The sequence below is a fragment of the Pygocentrus nattereri genome, chromosome 5 (assembly GCF_015220715.1).
Source record: "Pygocentrus nattereri isolate fPygNat1 chromosome 5, fPygNat1.pri, whole genome shotgun sequence".
Classification (NCBI taxonomy): domain Eukaryota; kingdom Metazoa; phylum Chordata; class Actinopteri; order Characiformes; family Serrasalmidae; genus Pygocentrus; species Pygocentrus nattereri.
The window spans coordinates 460,348-477,581 of NC_051215.1; the positions used below are offsets into that span (position 1 = coordinate 460,348).

The 17,234-nt window shown below is 49.0% G+C and overlaps 1 protein-coding gene across 1 annotated transcript; it reads left to right on the forward strand.

The window, feature by feature from the left end:
- Positions 1 to 458: 458 nt before the first annotated feature.
- l2hgdh (L-2-hydroxyglutarate dehydrogenase) lies at positions 459 to 15,508 on the forward strand. Its single transcript, XM_037538280.1, has 10 exons — positions 459 to 623; positions 2,001 to 2,116; positions 2,967 to 3,118; positions 4,445 to 4,576; positions 4,768 to 4,930; positions 6,085 to 6,119; positions 6,648 to 6,815; positions 7,074 to 7,231; positions 7,473 to 7,604; positions 14,267 to 15,508. The coding sequence occupies exons 1-10, from the start codon at positions 559 to 561 to the stop codon at positions 14,460 to 14,462; spliced, it is 1,317 nt and encodes a 438-aa protein (XP_037394177.1). The 5' UTR covers positions 459 to 558; the 3' UTR covers positions 14,463 to 15,508.
- Positions 15,509 to 17,234: the final 1,726 nt, after the last annotated feature.

Sequence of the window (17,234 nt, forward strand, 5' to 3'; positions counted from 1 at the left end):
TTTCTGCACTCTTTTGTATTTCATTATATTTTTCTGCATGTTCTGTTCTATTACAGTTTGTTGCGTTTTATTATTCTTATATTTATATTTATATTTTTCCGTATTTTGTTGTATTCTACCACATTGCCATATTTTTACAATATATATATTTCATATTTGTATTTCCTGTATTTTGTCACACTTTATATATTGGACTGCATTACTGTGTTTTACTGTGTTTTCAGTATTTATATATTATTATATATTACTATATTTTCCGTGTTTTATTTTATTCTACCATATTTTCTGTGTTTTTGTTCTACTGTGTTGTATTTTACAGAATATTCTGGTTTAGTGTGTTTACCTTTCCTTGATATATAATCATATATTTATAATTTATTTTTGTTTTGCTTGGGCTGCAGTGTCGCGTGCGGGCTGTGGGGGGCAGCAGTGCGCTCCGCCTGCAGGGGAGTACAGCAGGAGGAGGAGCGGGAGGAGGAGGAGGAGGAAGGCTCAGTGCAGCTGCTATGAGAGCCGAGTTTCTCTGGTTTTCCTCCGTCTTCGCGCTGTGTCGGAGTTATGAGGCCCGCCGGGTTCGTCTTCCAGCGGCTGCGCTTCGCCCCGCCCCGCCTGCAGCACCGCGGGTGAGTAGAGCCGCCGGCAGCCCGGGTCTTACCGGAACAGCCCGCTCCACCTTAAAACGGGCCGCCTCAGGTCCAATAAAACCAACCGCACTGCCGCTGCTGAACCATTTAAGGTGGAACGGAAAAATCGAATAAGAAGCCCAAGTAGAGCTTCGGTCCTCTTAGTCCTGCTCGAGTCCAGGAGGGTCAGTCAGAGGAAGCAGCCGCTACGGGGACCTTCAGGCGTTGTGAACGTGTTTTAATGTGTTTTAATGGTTTTAATGGTTTAGTTTGTAGTGGATACACAGCCTGGGCTCAGACCCCCAGCTACCTAACGACTGCGCTCCAGCTGAGTCGGTTTAACAGGCAGGACTGTGGCTGTGACTCCAGTCTTCCTCGGCTCATGGCCGTGTTTGTACTCTGTGCTGGACCCTGTGACCTGGACTTTGTGGCAGGTCAGGGTCCAGCTGGCTCATGTCCAGGCCAGTGTGCAGCTGCAGGTGTGTTTGTTTGGTGTGGGCTTCGTTTGGACAGGTCGTACTGAATTCCTTACTGTAATACGATCATCTGCTGCCTTTAAACTGCGCTGAGGAAGCTTTAGAAGCCAGGCGTGATGTGTGGGGGTGGTCCAGAGGGGCTCAGGACCTCCTATTCGGGCCTTCTGTTGGACCCCTGGATGGCATTAGAGGAAAATAAACGGATATGAACGCAGGCGTTTAACTTTGGCCTGCTTGACCCCTGAACTGGCGAACGTCTGTCTGACGACGCAGGAAACACTGGGCCAAAGCTGAGATTTGGTTGTGTGGTACTCAGAACAAGGCTCATCAGACCTGTCTGAGAACTGCCTGGGCGTGGCCTGATATTCTAATGAGCCCACAGGTCAGTCACCGTACTGCTGGGTCTGGAATGGACCGACAGACGGAAGGATGGCCCGACAGATGAGCCAGGACTGCGTCGTTAACCTCTAACCCGCTCAGCCTCAGCTCGGTGACCGTGTCTAAGGCCCAGGGTGAAACGGGACTGCGCCCAAATCCGTGTTCCTCTGTCCAGTCCTCAGGGTCCACTGGACTCCTGATTCGGGTTGGATTAGAGCAGAGGGTTGGACTGAGGCTGCCGTGGTTCAGTCTGTCTGCAGTGTGACCCGAAACATTCCGCCCTTACCTGGGAACGACTCCCAAATAAGGAACACCGGTGAGTCAGAATCTTCGTCAGAGCTGCGGAAGTGGGTTTAGGAAAGTTCTCCTGAGAGCTGCTGAGCTTCTCTCTCCTGCGTGCCCCTCGGCGGCGCTCACAGGGGCTCAGGCCCTGCTACTTCAGTAAATCCAGACTGGAACTGATTTGAAATGAGCGTCTGCTGATGTTGACCAGTGTGTGTGTGTGTGTGTGTGTGTTGTACAGTGTGTGTGACGTGGCCGTGGTGGGAGGAGGAATCGTGGGTCTGGCTTCAGCGAGAGAGCTCATCCTCAGACACCCCAACCTCACCTTCACCCTGCTGGAGAAGGAGAAGGAGCTCGGTGAGACGCAGCTGAGCCTCACAATTCATCAGAAAAAATACATCACCTTTAATTTCATACGGTCACACGACGATGTTCATAGATTCAATTCTCTCTCTCTCTCTCTGTCTCTCTCTCTCTCTGTCTCTCTCTCTGTCTCTCTCTCTCTCTGTCTCTCTCTCTGTCTCTCTCTCTCTCTGTCTCTCTCTCTCTCTGTCTCTCTCTCTCTCTCTGTCTCTCTCTCTCTCTGTCTCTCTCTCTCTCTCTGTCTCTCTCTCTCTCTCTCTCTGTCTCTCTCTCTGTCTGTGTCTCTCTCTCTGTCTGTGTCTCTCTCTCTGTCTGTGTCTCTCTGTCTCTCTCTCTGTCTCTCTCTCTGTCTCTCTCTCTCTCTGTCTCTCTCTCTGTCTCTGTCTCTCTCTCTCTCTCTCTCTCTCTCTCTGTCTCTCTCTCTCTCTCTCTCTCTCTCTCTCTCTCTCTCTGTCTCTGTCTCTGTCTCTGTCTCTCTCTCTCTGTCTCTCTCTCTCTCTCTCTCTCTCTCTCTCTCTCTCTCTCTCTCTCTGTCTCTCTCTCTCTGTCTCTGTCTCTCTTTCTCTCTCTCTCTCTCTGTCTGTCTCTGTCTCTCTCTCTCTCGCTGTCTGTCTCTGTCTGTCTCTCTCTCTGTCTGTCTCTCTCTCTCTGTCTCTGTCTCTCTCTCTCTGTCTCTCTCTCTCTGTCTCTCTCTCTCTGTCTCTCTCTCTGTCTGTGTCTCTCTCTCTGTCTGTCTCTCTCTCTCTCTCTCTCTGTCTCTCTCTCTGTCTCTGTCTCTCTCTCTCTCTCTCTCTCTCTCTCTCTCTCTCTCTCTCTCTCTCTCTCTCTCTCTCTCTCTCTCTAGCCCTCCATCAGACGGGCCATAACAGTGGTGTGATCCACAGTGGGATCTACTACACGCCGGGTTCTCTGAAGGCCCGTCTCTGTGTGAAGGGAGCGTCTCTGGCCTATTCGTACTGCGACAGCAAAGGCGTCCCCTACAGGAGATGCGGCAAAGTCAGAACCCACAGCGCCGTCACTACACACACACACAGTCACTACACACACACACACAGTCACTACACACACACACACACAGTCACTACACACACACACACACACACAGTCACTACACACACACAGTCACTACACACACACAGCCACTACACACACACACACACAGTCACTACACACACACAGTCACTACACACACACAGTCACTACACACACACACACACAGTCACTACACAAACACAGTCACTACACACACACACACACAGTCACTACACACGCACACAGTCACTACACACACACACACACAGTCACTACACACACACACACACACAGTCACTACACACACACAGTCACTACACACACACAGCCACTACACACACACAGTCACTACACACACACAGTCACTACACACACACAGTAACTACACACACACACACACAGTCACTACACAAACACAGTCACTACACACGCACACACACACACACAGTCACTACACACGCACACAGTCACTACACACACACACACAGTCACTACACACACACACACACAGTCACTACACACACACACACACACAGTCACTACACACACACAGCCACTACACACACACACACACAGCCACTACACACACACACACACAGTCACTACACACACACAGTCACTACACACACACAGTAACTACACACACACACACACAGTCACTACACAAACACAGTCACTACACACGCACACACACACACACAGTCACTACACACGCACACACACACACACAGTCACTACACACACGCACACACACAGTCACTACACACACACACGGACACACAGTCACTACACACGCGCACACACACACAGTCACTACGCACGCACACACACACACAGTCACTACGCACGCACACACACACACAGTCACTACGCACGCACACACACACACAGTCACTACACACGCACACGCACACACACACACACACAGTCACTACACACGCGCACACACACACACACACAGTCACTACACGCGCACACACACACACAGTCACTACACGCACACACACATAGTCACTACACACACACAGTCACTACACACTCAACATAAAAAAATATCAAAGACCGAACGGTCAGCGTCTACGAGCCCTGACGATAAACCCCACGTGATCAGGCGGGCAGACTGTACTGTGTTGTGCCTTAATTTATCATGATAGTAATATGTATTGTTGCGTTGCCCAGCCTTAAATCAGCATATTCATATATTCAGGAAAGGGAAATGATTTAGTTTAAGGTCAGTCTTTAACCCTGAGGTCAGTCTTTGCCCCGACGCACTGCTGGTTGTGTGTGCAGCTGATTGTGGCGGTGGAGAGGGAGGAGGTCCCGCGTCTGAAGGCGCTGTACGAGCGCGGACTGAAAAACGGCGTGAAAGAACTACGGCTGATCGACGCCAGAGCCATCCGCGAGAGGGAGCCCTACTGCAGGGTGAGCGAGAGGAGCGAGTGGTCACTACGAGTAAAGTCCGTCCTGATTGTGAAGCTGCTGTGTGAGGAGCTGACCTGTCGGCGCTCCACCAGCAGTGCATTAAAATCCCATTTAACCCAATGAGAAATTCCCCTGTGGCCGAGTCTAACGTGACTCCGCACCTCTGCCTCACTGGCTGTTGGTCTGTGTAGGGGATCATGGCGCTGGACTCGCCCCACACTGGAATCGTAGACTGGCGTTTGGTGGCTCTAACGTACGGGAAAGACTTCCAGCAGGCCGGAGGCTCCATAGTAACAGGGTTCGAGGTTTCAGACATCACCATGGCAACGGAGAGTCCAGCTGGGAGCTCTGAGGGTAAGGGAAGTGATCAAGAACATCTTACACTGCGCTGGTGCGAGCGGATCAGACACAGCAGTGCTGCTGGAGTTTTTAAACACCTCAGTGTCAAAAACATCCAGCCAATGGGCGGCGTCCCGTGGGCGGCGTCCAATGGGCGGCGTCCCGTGGGCGGCGTCCAATGGGCGGCGTCCAATGGGCGGCGTCCCGTTGGCGGCGTCCCGTGGGCGGCGTCCCGTGGGCGGCGTCCCGTGGGCGGCGTCCCGTGGGCGGCGTCCCGTGGGCACTGATGAAGGACTAGAGGATGACCAACACAAACTGTGCAGCAGCAGATGAGCTGTCGTCTCTGACTTTACATCTACAAGGTGGACCGACAAGGTAGGAGTGTCTAATAGAGTGGACAGTGAGTGGACACAGTGTTTAAAAACTCCAGCAGCACTGCTGTGTCTGATCTACTCAGACCAGCGCAACAGACACTAACACACCACCACCACGTCAGTGTCACTGCAGTGCTGAGAATGGGGGTCCTGACCAGTGAAGAACAGGGTAACAGAAAAGCAGACAGACTACGGGGCAGTCGTGGGCTGGAGGTTAGGGAACCAGCCCTGTGACCGGAAGGGCGCCGGGTCGATCCCCTCTGCTGACAGTCCGTGAATGAAGTGCCCTTAAGCAAGACACCTGACCCCCAACTGCTCCGGGCAAGTGTGTTCACTGCCCCCTAGTGTGTATGTAAGTTTCACTGCACAGACGGGTTTAATGAGGAGGTCTAATTCCACAGTGACGAATGGATGAAAATTCTATTCTATTCTACAGTCTGTAACTATACGGTCAGTGGAGCTGATACAGTGGACAGTGAGTGGAGACACGAGGAGGTGGGCTTAATGAGGTGGCCAGTCAGCGTCCACTCTGACTGTATATATGATATAGACACTGGAACATCTGGGCACTGGTGCTCTAAAGTTGAAGACTTACGTTAGGATTAATTGGAGTGAACAAGATAAATAATTAACAGAGTAAACACAGTGTAATGCAGTTTAATTGCTTCACAGCCTTTATTATCATATTTAAATATTTATGTAATCTAAACCAAATGTAGAGCAGAATGACTAACGGTTCTAGACTAACGGGTTAAAGGTTCTTTACCTGCACTCACACGTTTTCTCTGTCTGCAGGTTTAAAGTACCCAGTCGTTATCAGGAGCTCAAAGGTGAGCACCACCTGGTTCTTTAAGGGTTCTTTAGTTCTGTATAGAACCATGAACACTCATGCATGATTAAAGGGTTCTTTGCATGGTGAAACAGTTCTTCAGATTGATGGAGAATGTGTTGTAGATGGTTCTGTTTAGAACCAAAAGGGTTCTTCTATTGTTACAGGCTTGACATTGTACACAATAGCAAAAACCTTTTTGGTGCTGTATAGAACCCTTTTTATAAAGGTTCTACATAGAACCATATACAATACATTCTCCGTCAATCTAAAGAACTCTTTAATGATACAAAGAACTCAACACGCAAAGGGTTCTTTGAGAGTTCTGTAGAACCCTTAAAGAACCATCTTTTTTAAAAGTGAGTCTTTAATCTGAGTTTGGACGGTTTTGTTTGGTTAAGAAGTTTGAATGTGAGCCCTGGTTTTTTTGTGTGCGTGTGCGCGTGTGTGTGTGTGCGTGTGTGTGTGCGTGTGTGTGTGTGTGTGTGTGTGTGTGTGTGTGTGTGTGTGTGTGTGCGTGCGCGCGCAGGGTGAGGAGGTCCGGTGCCGTTACGTGCTGACCTGCGGCGGTTTGTACTCTGACCGTCTCTCAGAGATTTCGGGCTGCAGAGCAGAACCGCGCATCGTTCCCTTCAGAGGAGATTACCTGGTGCTGAAACCAGAGAAAAACTACCTCATCAAGGGAAACATCTACCCTGTGAGTCTCACACACACACACACATGCGCACACATACACACACATACACACACATACACACACAAAGATACACATGTACACACACACACACCCACTTCAGATCAAAAAGGGTTCTTCTATTGTATCATACTTGACATTGTAACAACAGACGGACCCTTTTTGGTGCTGTATAGAACCACATACAACACATTCTCCATCGGTCTGAAGCAGTTTACCATGCAGAGAACCCTATGGAAGTGTGTGTGTGTGTGTTTGTAGGTTCCAGATCCGCGGTTTCCGTTCCTGGGTGTGCACTTTACACCCCGTGTGGATGGCAGTGTGTGGCTGGGGCCGAACGCTGTGCTGGCCTTTAAGCGGGAAGGATACAACCTCTACGACTTCAACGCTAAGGACTTCACAGACGCCCTGTCCTTCAGGTACCGCGGCTCCCCCTTCATCCCTGGCTTCTCTCGTCCTGTCTCGTTTCCTGTCTTTCCGCCGTCTGTCTGTCTCTGCAGAGATGCGCGTTGTTGTTGGTACATCTGTCTGTGTCTGTAACTGCCCACGCATTCACATTTCCAACGTGGTGTTTAAAGCGCTGGAAGCTCTTGGAGAAGATAAAACAGAATAAAAATCGTGTGTGTGTGTGTGTGTGTGTGTGTGTGTGTGTGTGTGTAGAGGTTTACAGAAGCTGGTGCTGAAGAACGTGGTGTATGGAGTAGGTGAAATGTACAGGGGACTGTTCCTCAGTGCTCAAGTGAAGATCCTGCAGAAATACATACCTGAGCTGAGCCGCAGTGACATCGTCAGGTGAAACCACACGCACACTTACACACAAACACACTCTCTCTCACTCACACACACACACACACACACAAAACACTTCACTGACGGTATATATATATATATATATAAAATATATGCATATGCTCCCATGGACCCACCACCCGTGGGAGAGGTGCTTATGGGGGGGTCTGGTGCAATGTGGATCGGATGGCGGCCGAAGGCGGGGGCCTTAGCGTTCGGATCCCTGGCTCTCGGAACATGGATCGTGACCTCTCTGGCAGGGAAAGAGCCCAAGCTAGTGTTTGAGGCTGAGAGATACCAACTAGATATAGTTGTGCTCACCTCAACACATGGCAGGGGCTCTGGAACAGACTCTCTCGAGGGGTTGGACTTTATTCCACTCTGGAGTTGTCCAGGGTGAGAGGCGTCGGGCAGGAGAGGGCCTACTCATAGCTCCCCAGCTCAGCGCCTGTACGTTGGGGTTTTCTCCGGTGGACGAGAGGGATATTTCCCTGCACCTTCGGGTCGGGGAACGGGCTCTGACAGTTGTCTGTGCTTATGAACCGAACGTCAGTTCGGAGTATCCGGCCTCCTTGGAGACCCTGGAGGGGGTACTGGAAAGTGCCCCCTGTGGGGACTCTATTGTCTTGCTGGGTGACTTCAACGCTCACGTGGGCAATAACAGTGAGGCATGGAAGGGCGTGATTGGGTGGAACGGCCTCTCCGATCTGAACCCAAGTGGTGTTTTGTTATTGGAGTTCTGTGCTCAGTCTGTCCATAACAAACACCATGTTCAAACACAAAGGTGTGCATAAGTGCACATGGCATCAGGACACCTTAGGCCGCAGTCCGTTGATCGACTTCATAGTTGTGTCATCGGATTTGCGACCATGTATTTTGGACACCCGGGTGAAGAGAGGAGTGGAGCTGTCAACCAATCACCACCTAGTGGTGAGTTGGATCAGATGGCGGGTGAAAATACCTGACAGACCTGGCAGACGTTGGGAACGTCTAGCAGAGGAACCTACCTGAAAGATCTTCAACTCCCACATCCGACAAAGCTGCAACCGCATACTGAGGGAGGCCAGTGACATTGAGTCCGAGTGGGCCCTGTTCCGTGCCTCCATTTTCGATGCAGCAGATCAGAGCTGTGGCCGCAAGGTCGTAGTTGCCTTTCGTGGTGGCAATACCCGAACCTGCTGGTGGACACCTCAGGTAAAGGGAGCCGTCAAGCTGAAGAGTCCTATCGGGCCTGTTTGGCTTGTGGGACTGTAGAGGCAAAAGATGGGTACTGAAGGGCCAAGCGGCCTGCAGCTTCGGCGGTTGCTGAGGGAAAAACTCGGGTGTGGGAGGAGTTTAGTGAGGCCATGGAGAAAGACTATCGACAGGCACTGAGAAGGTTCTGGCAAACCGTCAGGGCGCCTCAGGAGAGGAAAGCGGTTCCTGACCAACACTGTATACAGTGGGGCTGCTGACTTTGACTGGGGATGTCATTGGACAGTGGAAGGAAGGATCTTCTCAATCCCACCAATGATCCTTCCCCACAGGAGGCGGAGCTTGGAGATCTGAGTGAGGGTCCGTCCATCACTTGGGCTGAGGTAGCCAAGGTGGTTGGAAAACTCCTTGGTGGCAGAGCACCGGGGGTGGATGAGATCCGCCCGGAATTCCTGAGGGCTCTGGATGTTGTAGGTCTGTCTTGGCTGACATGCCTCTGCTACATCCCATGGAGATCTGGTGCGGTCCCCCTGGAATGGCAGACCGGGCTGGTCGTGGAACACTGGACCTGCTTTTTATCCTCACCAGGGTCCTGGAGGGTGTGTGGGAGTTCGCCCAACCAGTCCGTTTGTGGATTTGGAGAAGGCATTCTACCATGTCCCTCAGGGGATCCTGTGGGGAGTGCTCTGGAAGTACAGGGTGAGGGGCTCGTTGTTACGGGCCATTCGGTCCCTGTACAAACGGAGCAGGAGCTTGGTTTGTATAGCCGGCAGTAAGTCGGATTGGTTTCCAGTCAGGGTTGGACTCTGCCAGGGCTGTCCGTTGTCACTGATTCTGTTCATAATTCTGTTCATGGAATGGTGGCCTCAGGATTTCACGTCTGCTTTTTGCGGATGATGTGGTCCTGTTAGCGTTATCAGGCCGGGACCTCCAGCTCTCTCTGGACCAGTTTGCAGCCTAGTGTGAAGCGGCTGGGATGAAAATCAGTACTTCTAAACCTGAGACCATGGTCCTCAGTCGGAAAAGGGTGGAATGCTCTGTCTAGGTCGGGAGTAAATTCTTGCCCCAAGTGGAGGAGTTAAATATCTCAGGATTTTGTTCACGAGTGAAGGAAGGATGGAGCGAGAGGTTGACAGGCGGATTGGTGCGGCGTCTGCAGTAATGCGGACCCTAAACCGGTCCATCATGGTGAAGAGATGATGGTCTACGCCATCATGGTCTACGTTCCGACTCTCACCTATGGTCACAAGCTTTGGGTAGTGACCGAAAGAACGAGATCACAGATACAAGCGGCAGGATTGAAAGGCTCTCCGCATGATCGCCAGGCTCTCCCTTAGAGATGGGGCGAGAAGATCTGTGATTCGGGAGAGGCTCGGAGTAGAGCCGCTGCTCCTCCATGTTGAGAGAAGCCAGTTGAGGTGGTTCGGGCATCTGGTAAGGATGGCCTCTGGATGCCTAGGGAGGTGTATATATAATGTTCATATGATCCACACAGTCGCTCTGACAGACTGTAATACACTACAGGAAGCGTAGGGGGCGATACGGCTTCTACTGCTTCATTTAAAAAGCTCTATAATGTTCATATGATCCACACAGTCGCTCTGACAGACTGTAATACACTACAGGAAGCGTAGGGGGCGATACAGCTTCTACTGTTTCATTTAAAAAGCTCTATAATGTTCATATGATCCACACAGTCGCTCTGACAGACTGTAATACACTACAGGAAGCGTAGGGGGCGATACGGCTTCTACTGCTTCATTTAAAAAGCTCTATAATGTTCATATGATCCACACAGTCGCTCTGACAGACTGTAATACACTACAGGAAGCGTAGGGGGCGATACGGCTTCTACTGTTTCATTTAAAAAGCTCTATAATGTTCATATGATCCACACAGTCGCTCTGACATACTGTAATACACTACAGGAAGCGTAGGGGGCGATACGGCTTCTACTGTTTCATTTAAAAAGCTCTATAATGTTCATATGATCCACACAGTCGCTCTGACAGACTGTAATACACTACAGGAAGCGTAGGGGGCGATACGGCTTCTACTGTTTCATTTAAAAAGCTCTATAATGTTCATATGATCCACACAGTCGCTCTGACAGACTGTAATACACTACAGGAAGCGTAGGGGGCGATACGGCTTCTACTGTTTCATTTAAAAAGCTCTATAATGTTCATATGATCCACACAGTCGCTCTGACAGACTGTAATACACTACAGGAAGCGTAGGGGGCGATACGGCTTCTACTGTTTCATTTAAAAAGCTCTATAATGTTCATATGATCCACACAGTCGCTCTGACAGACTGTAATACACTACAGGAAGCGTAGGGGGCGATACGGCTTCTACTGTTTCATTTAAAAAGCTCTATAATGTTCATATGATCCACACAGTCGCTCTGACAGACTGTAATACACTACAGGAAGCGTAGGGGGCGATACGGCTTCTACTGTTTCATTTAAAAAGCTCTATAATGTTCATATGATCCACACAGTCGCTCTGACAGACTGTAATACACTACAGGAAGCGTAGGGGGCGATACGGCTTCTACTGTTTCATTTAAAAAGCTCTATAATGTTCATATGATCCACACAGTCGCTCTGACAGACTGTAATACACTACAGGAAGCGTAGGGGGCGATACGGCTTCTACTGTTTCATTTAAAAAGCTCTATAATGTTCATATGATCCACACAGTCGCTCTGACAGACTGTAATACACTACAGGAAGCGTAGGGGGCGATACGGCTTCTACTGTTTCATTTAAAAAGCTCTATAATGTTCATATGATCCACACAGTCGCTCTGACAGACTGTAATACACTACAGGAAGCGTAGGGGGCGATACGGCTTCTACTGTTTCATTTAAAAAGCTCTATAATGTTCATATGATCCACACAGTCGCTCTGACAGACTGTAATACACTACAGGAAGCGTAGGGGGCGATACGGCTTCTACTGTTTCATTTAAAAAGCTCTATAATGTTCATATGATCCACACAGTCGCTCTGACAGACTGTAATACACTACAGGAAGCGTAGGGGGCGATACGGCTTCTACTGTTTCATTTAAAAAGCTCTATAATGTTCATATGATCCACACAGTCGCTCTGACAGACTGTAATACACTACAGGAAGCGTAGGGGGCGATACGGCTTCTACTGTTTCATTTAAAAAGCTCTATAATGTTCATATGATCCACACAGTCGCTCTGACAGACTGTAATACACTACAGGAAGCGTAGGGGGCGATACGGCTTCTACTGTTTCATTTAAAAAGCTCTATAATGTTCATATGATCCACACAGTCGCTCTGACAGACTGTAATACACTACAGGAAGCGTAGGGGGCGATACGGCTTCTACTGTTTCATTTAAAAAGCTCTATAATGTTCATATGATCCACACAGTCGCTCTGACAGACTGTAATACACTACAGGAAGCGTAGGGGGCGATACGGCTTCTACTGTTTCATTTAAAAAGCTCTATAATGTTCATATGATCCACACAGTCGCTCTGACAGACTGTAATACACTACAGGAAGCGTAGGGGGCGATACGGCTTCTACTGTTTCATTTAAAAAGCTCTATAATGTTCATATGATCCACACAGTCGCTCTGACAGACTGTAATACACTACAGGAAGCGTAGGGGGCGATACGGCTTCTACTGTTTCATTTAAAAAGCTCTATAATGTTCATATGATCCACACAGTCGCTCTGACAGACTGTAATACACTACAGGAAGCGTAGGGGGCGATACGGCTTCTACTGTTTCATTTAAAAAGCTCTATAATGTTCATATGATCCACACAGTCGCTCTGACAGACTGTAATACACTACAGGAAGCGTAGGGGGCGATACGGCTTCTACTGTTTCATTTAAAAAGCTCTATAATGTTCATATGATCCACACAGTCGCTCTGACAGACTGTAATACACTACAGGAAGCGTAGGGGGCGATACGGCTTCTACTGCTTCATTTAAAAAGCTCTATAATGTTCATATGATCCACACAGTCGCTCTGACAGACTATAATACACTACAGGAAGCGTAGGGGGCGATACGGCTTCTACTGCTTCATTTAAAAAGCTCTATAATGTTCATATGATCCACACAGTCGCTCTGACAGACTGTAATACACTACAGGAAGCGTAGGGGGCGATACGGCTTCTACTGTTTCATTTAAAAAGCTCTATAATGTTCATATGATCCACACAGTCGCTCTGACAGACTGTAATACACTACAGGAAGCGTAGGGGGCGATACGGCTTCTACTGTTTCATTTAAAAAGCTCTATAATGTTCATATGATCCACACAGTCGCTCTGACAGACTGTAATACACTACAGGAAGCGTAGGGGGCGATACGGCTTCTACTGTTTCATTTAAAAAGCTCTATAATGTTCATATGATCCACACAGTCGCTCTGACAGACTGTAATACACTACAGGAAGCGTAGGGGGCGATACGGCGTCTACTGTTTCATTTAAAAAGCTCTATAATGTTCATATGATCCACACAGTCGCTCTGACAGACTGTAATACACTACAGGAAGCGTAGGGGGCGATACGGCTTCTACTGTTTCATTTAAAAAGCTCTATAATGTTCATATGATCCACACAGTCGCTCTGACAGACTGTAATACACTACAGGAAGCGTAGGGGGCGATACGGCTTCTACTGTTTCATTTAAAAAGCTCTATAATGTTCATATGATCCACACAGTCGCTCTGACAGACTGTAATACACTACAGGAAGCGTAGGGGGCGATACGGCTTCTACTGTTTCATTTAAAAAGCTCTATAATGTTCATATGATCCACACAGTCGCTCTGACAGACTGTAATACACTACAGGAAGCGTAGGGGGCGATACGGCTTCTACTGTTTCATTTTAAAAGCTCTATAATGTTCATATGATCCACACAGTCGCTCTGACAGACTGTAATACACTACAGGAAGCGTAGGGGGCGATACGGCTTCTACTGTTTCATTTAAAAAGCTCTATAATGTTCATATGATCCACACAGTCGCTCTGACAGACTGTAATACACTACAGGAAGCGTAGGGGGCGATACGGCTTCTACTGTTTCATTTTAAAAGCTCTATAATGTTCATATGATCCACACAGTCGCTCTGACAGACTGTAATACACTACAGGAAGCGTAGGGGGCGATACGGCTTCTACTGTTTCATTTAAAAAGCTCTATAATGTTCATATGATCCACACAGTCGCTCTGACAGACTGTAATACACTACAGGAAGCGTAGGGGGCGATACGGCTTCTACTGTTTCATTTAAAAAGCTCTATAATGTTCATATGATCCACACAGTCGCTCTGACAGACTGTAATACACTACAGGAAGCGTAGGGGGCGATAAGACTAATACATATACATAGAACACATACAGGAGGTGTGTACATTCAATATACAATATTGTATAAAAACCTGCGTGTGTGTGTGTGTGTAGGGGTCCGTCTGGAGTGAGGGCGCAGGCTCTGGATCCTGACGGGAACCTGGTGGATGATTTTGTTTTTGATGGTGGTGTGGGGGAGCTCGGCAGTCGAGTGCTGCACATCCGCAATGCGCCGTCGCCAGCGGCAACCTCCTCCCTCGCCATCGCCGAGATGATCGCAGACGAGCTGGAGGCGCGCTTCAGCCTGTAGGCCCGCAGGGTGAACGGACTGGGACAGAAACCAGGAGCCTCAGCGCTGACCAGAGCTGACCAGAGCTGACCGTGTTCAGTATAACGCTCTGCACACTGACCTAACAGCTGTCCTTTAACACACAGCAGCTTATAGTGCTGCTCTGAACAAACGTGAAGCAATAGTTTGGTGAAAAACCATGTTTACACACTTCACAGCGTCACTGTGTTCTTCAAGGGTTCTTTAGCTCTCATGAATCTGACGTAGACTTTTCCTTTGGCTCCTTCTCAGCAACACACAGAACAAGCTTAGGAAGATAACGGAGAATGAGGCCCACTGGTTCTGTAAGCATTTAATGGTGAAGTGGTTCTTCAGATTGATCAAGCATGTGTTGCGTATGGTTCTATAAAGCACCAAAAAGGGTTCTATTTTCACAAGCTTGGAATCATGACGATAGCAGAACGCCTTTTGGTGCTGGTAAGAACCCTTTTATATACAGCACATCGTTCATCAATCCGGTTTCACCATGCAAAGAACCATTTAACCAGGCGAGTGGTTATTTTGGTGTTCATGGTTCTATAAAATACTGTTCTCTTTACTAAAGAACCCTTGAAGAACCATGTTGTGTACCTTAGGCTCGTAGCTCCAGTGCTGAAACCTAAGAAGCAGCAGACGTGTCTGAGCTAATCGACCTGATTTGTGATCATTAGTTTAATCCAAATGTAACGGCGCCTTCAGACACGCTCTACTTTATAAATGTGTGTTACTGTTATCTGCCTTTTTCACGCAGCTGAGGTTTTTCTGACGGCTCGTTAATCATCGTTATCATATTGACTGGTGTGAAACTCTAGCGCTCATATCGCTCTGCAGGACAATATTGGGCCTCAGTTTGGAAACTGCTCTGGATTATTTTCTTGAAATAAATGGCGACGCGAGTTTCTTCCTAAACTGAAGCGGGATGTGAGAACTGCTGTGGTGCTGTTGTCATTTTTATTTTGTAATTGCATTTTCTTGATTTGTGTGAATAAATGAGTATTTTGTCAATAAACTAATCCACAAGGGGGAAATTGAGCGCTTTAATTTGTTTAACTGGGGCTTTGGTTTCAGTCGCTGAGCTAAGACTAAAAATGAGGTCATGTTTACGCTGATAAACTCGTTTGTGCCACACGAAGGTCATGAGGGTTAAAACCGGTATTATACCTGATTACATGAGCCGCCTGTGCTGTACAGGAGCGTCCACAAGAGGGCAGCGCTGCTTCTTCACTGGACAGTTCAGGATTTATTTATTTCATTATTTCATTTAAACAGGAACATCAGGAGACACGATGTGCCTAATATCAGTTTCTATACTGCCTCTATTCTCTTATTAGAGCTCTCCGTTCCACCTTAAATGGTTCTGGCCTGAGGAACCAGAACATACCATTTAAGGTGGAATGGAGAATTCCTCTGCAGGTTTCCAAGTGACTCAGGACTTTTGTGCTTCTGTACACTCTTAAAAAAGATGGCTCTTCAAGGGTTCTTTAGCAATGAAAATGGTTCTACATAGAACCATCAACACCCAAAGAACCAGTTGCATGCTTAATTGGTTCTCAGCCTGCCTATTCTTGATGGAGAACGTGTTGCATGTGATTGTGTGTAGAACATTTTTCAAAATGGTTCTACATAGCACCAAATATGGTCACGACCTTGACATCCATAGAATAACGACTCCTCCGTCAGTCGGAAGAACCATGTCACCATGCAGAGAACCATTTAGACATGCAAACGGCTCTTCGCATGTTCTAGACACATACAGAAACGTGCATACTTGCTGAAGATCCCTGTATTTACTGAACTCCTGACAGGAAACAGCTGGCAGCAGATAAACGGACTGGAGTTGGAGAGTTCCTCAGAAGCGAAAGTCTTTCTGATCCGGTTCTGAAACTGAAAGTAAACTGTTAAATATTTCGTGCTAAGTCTGTGCTTCTCTGCGTGCAGACAGGCTGGGGTCGGGCTGGACTGCTGAGAGGATTCACCTCCGGCGTGTCCATCACTCAGTTCCCATCCATCAGCAGGGTCAGTGACGATTTCAGCAACAGCGCAATGACCACATCTGCACAGTGTGACCACATCTGCACAGTGTGACCACTGCGGCCTGCAGCTCAGTAGACATATCAGAGTCGTTCAGCCTCAGGGCCGCGGTGCGGTCGGCCTGCTGCTCCGAGGCTTCGGCCTCAGGGCCGCGGTGCGGTCGGCCTGCTGCTCCGAGGTTTCGGCCTCAGGGCCGCGGTGCGGTCGGCCTCCTGCTCCGAGGCTTCGGCCTCAGGGCCGCGGTGCGGTCGGCCTGCTGCTCCGAGGCTTCGGCCTCAGGGCCGCGGTGCGGTCGGCCTGCTGCTCCGAGGTTTCGGCCTCAGGGCCGCGGTGCGGTCGGCCTCCTGCTCCGAGGCTTCGGCCTCAGGGCCGCGGTGCGGTCGGCCTGCTGCTCCGAGGTTTCGGCCTCAGGGCCGCGGTGCGGTCGGCCTGCTGCTCCGAGGTTTCGGCCTCAGGGCCGCGGTGCGGTCGGCCTCCTGCTCCGAGGCTTCGGCCTCAGGGCCGCGGTGCGGTCGGCCTGCTGCTCCGAGGCTTCGGCCTCAGGGCCGCGGTGCGGTCGGCCTGCTGCTTCAGTCAGTATTTACTATATTAAGTCCCCAAATTTCTAGATTTATGAGGAGCGTATTTCTTGGACTCAATATATTAATTTGTGGCCACGCTTTATCATATTGGCTTTTCACCGGTATCAAACGCATCGATTACACTTTCACTGCGTTATGTTTC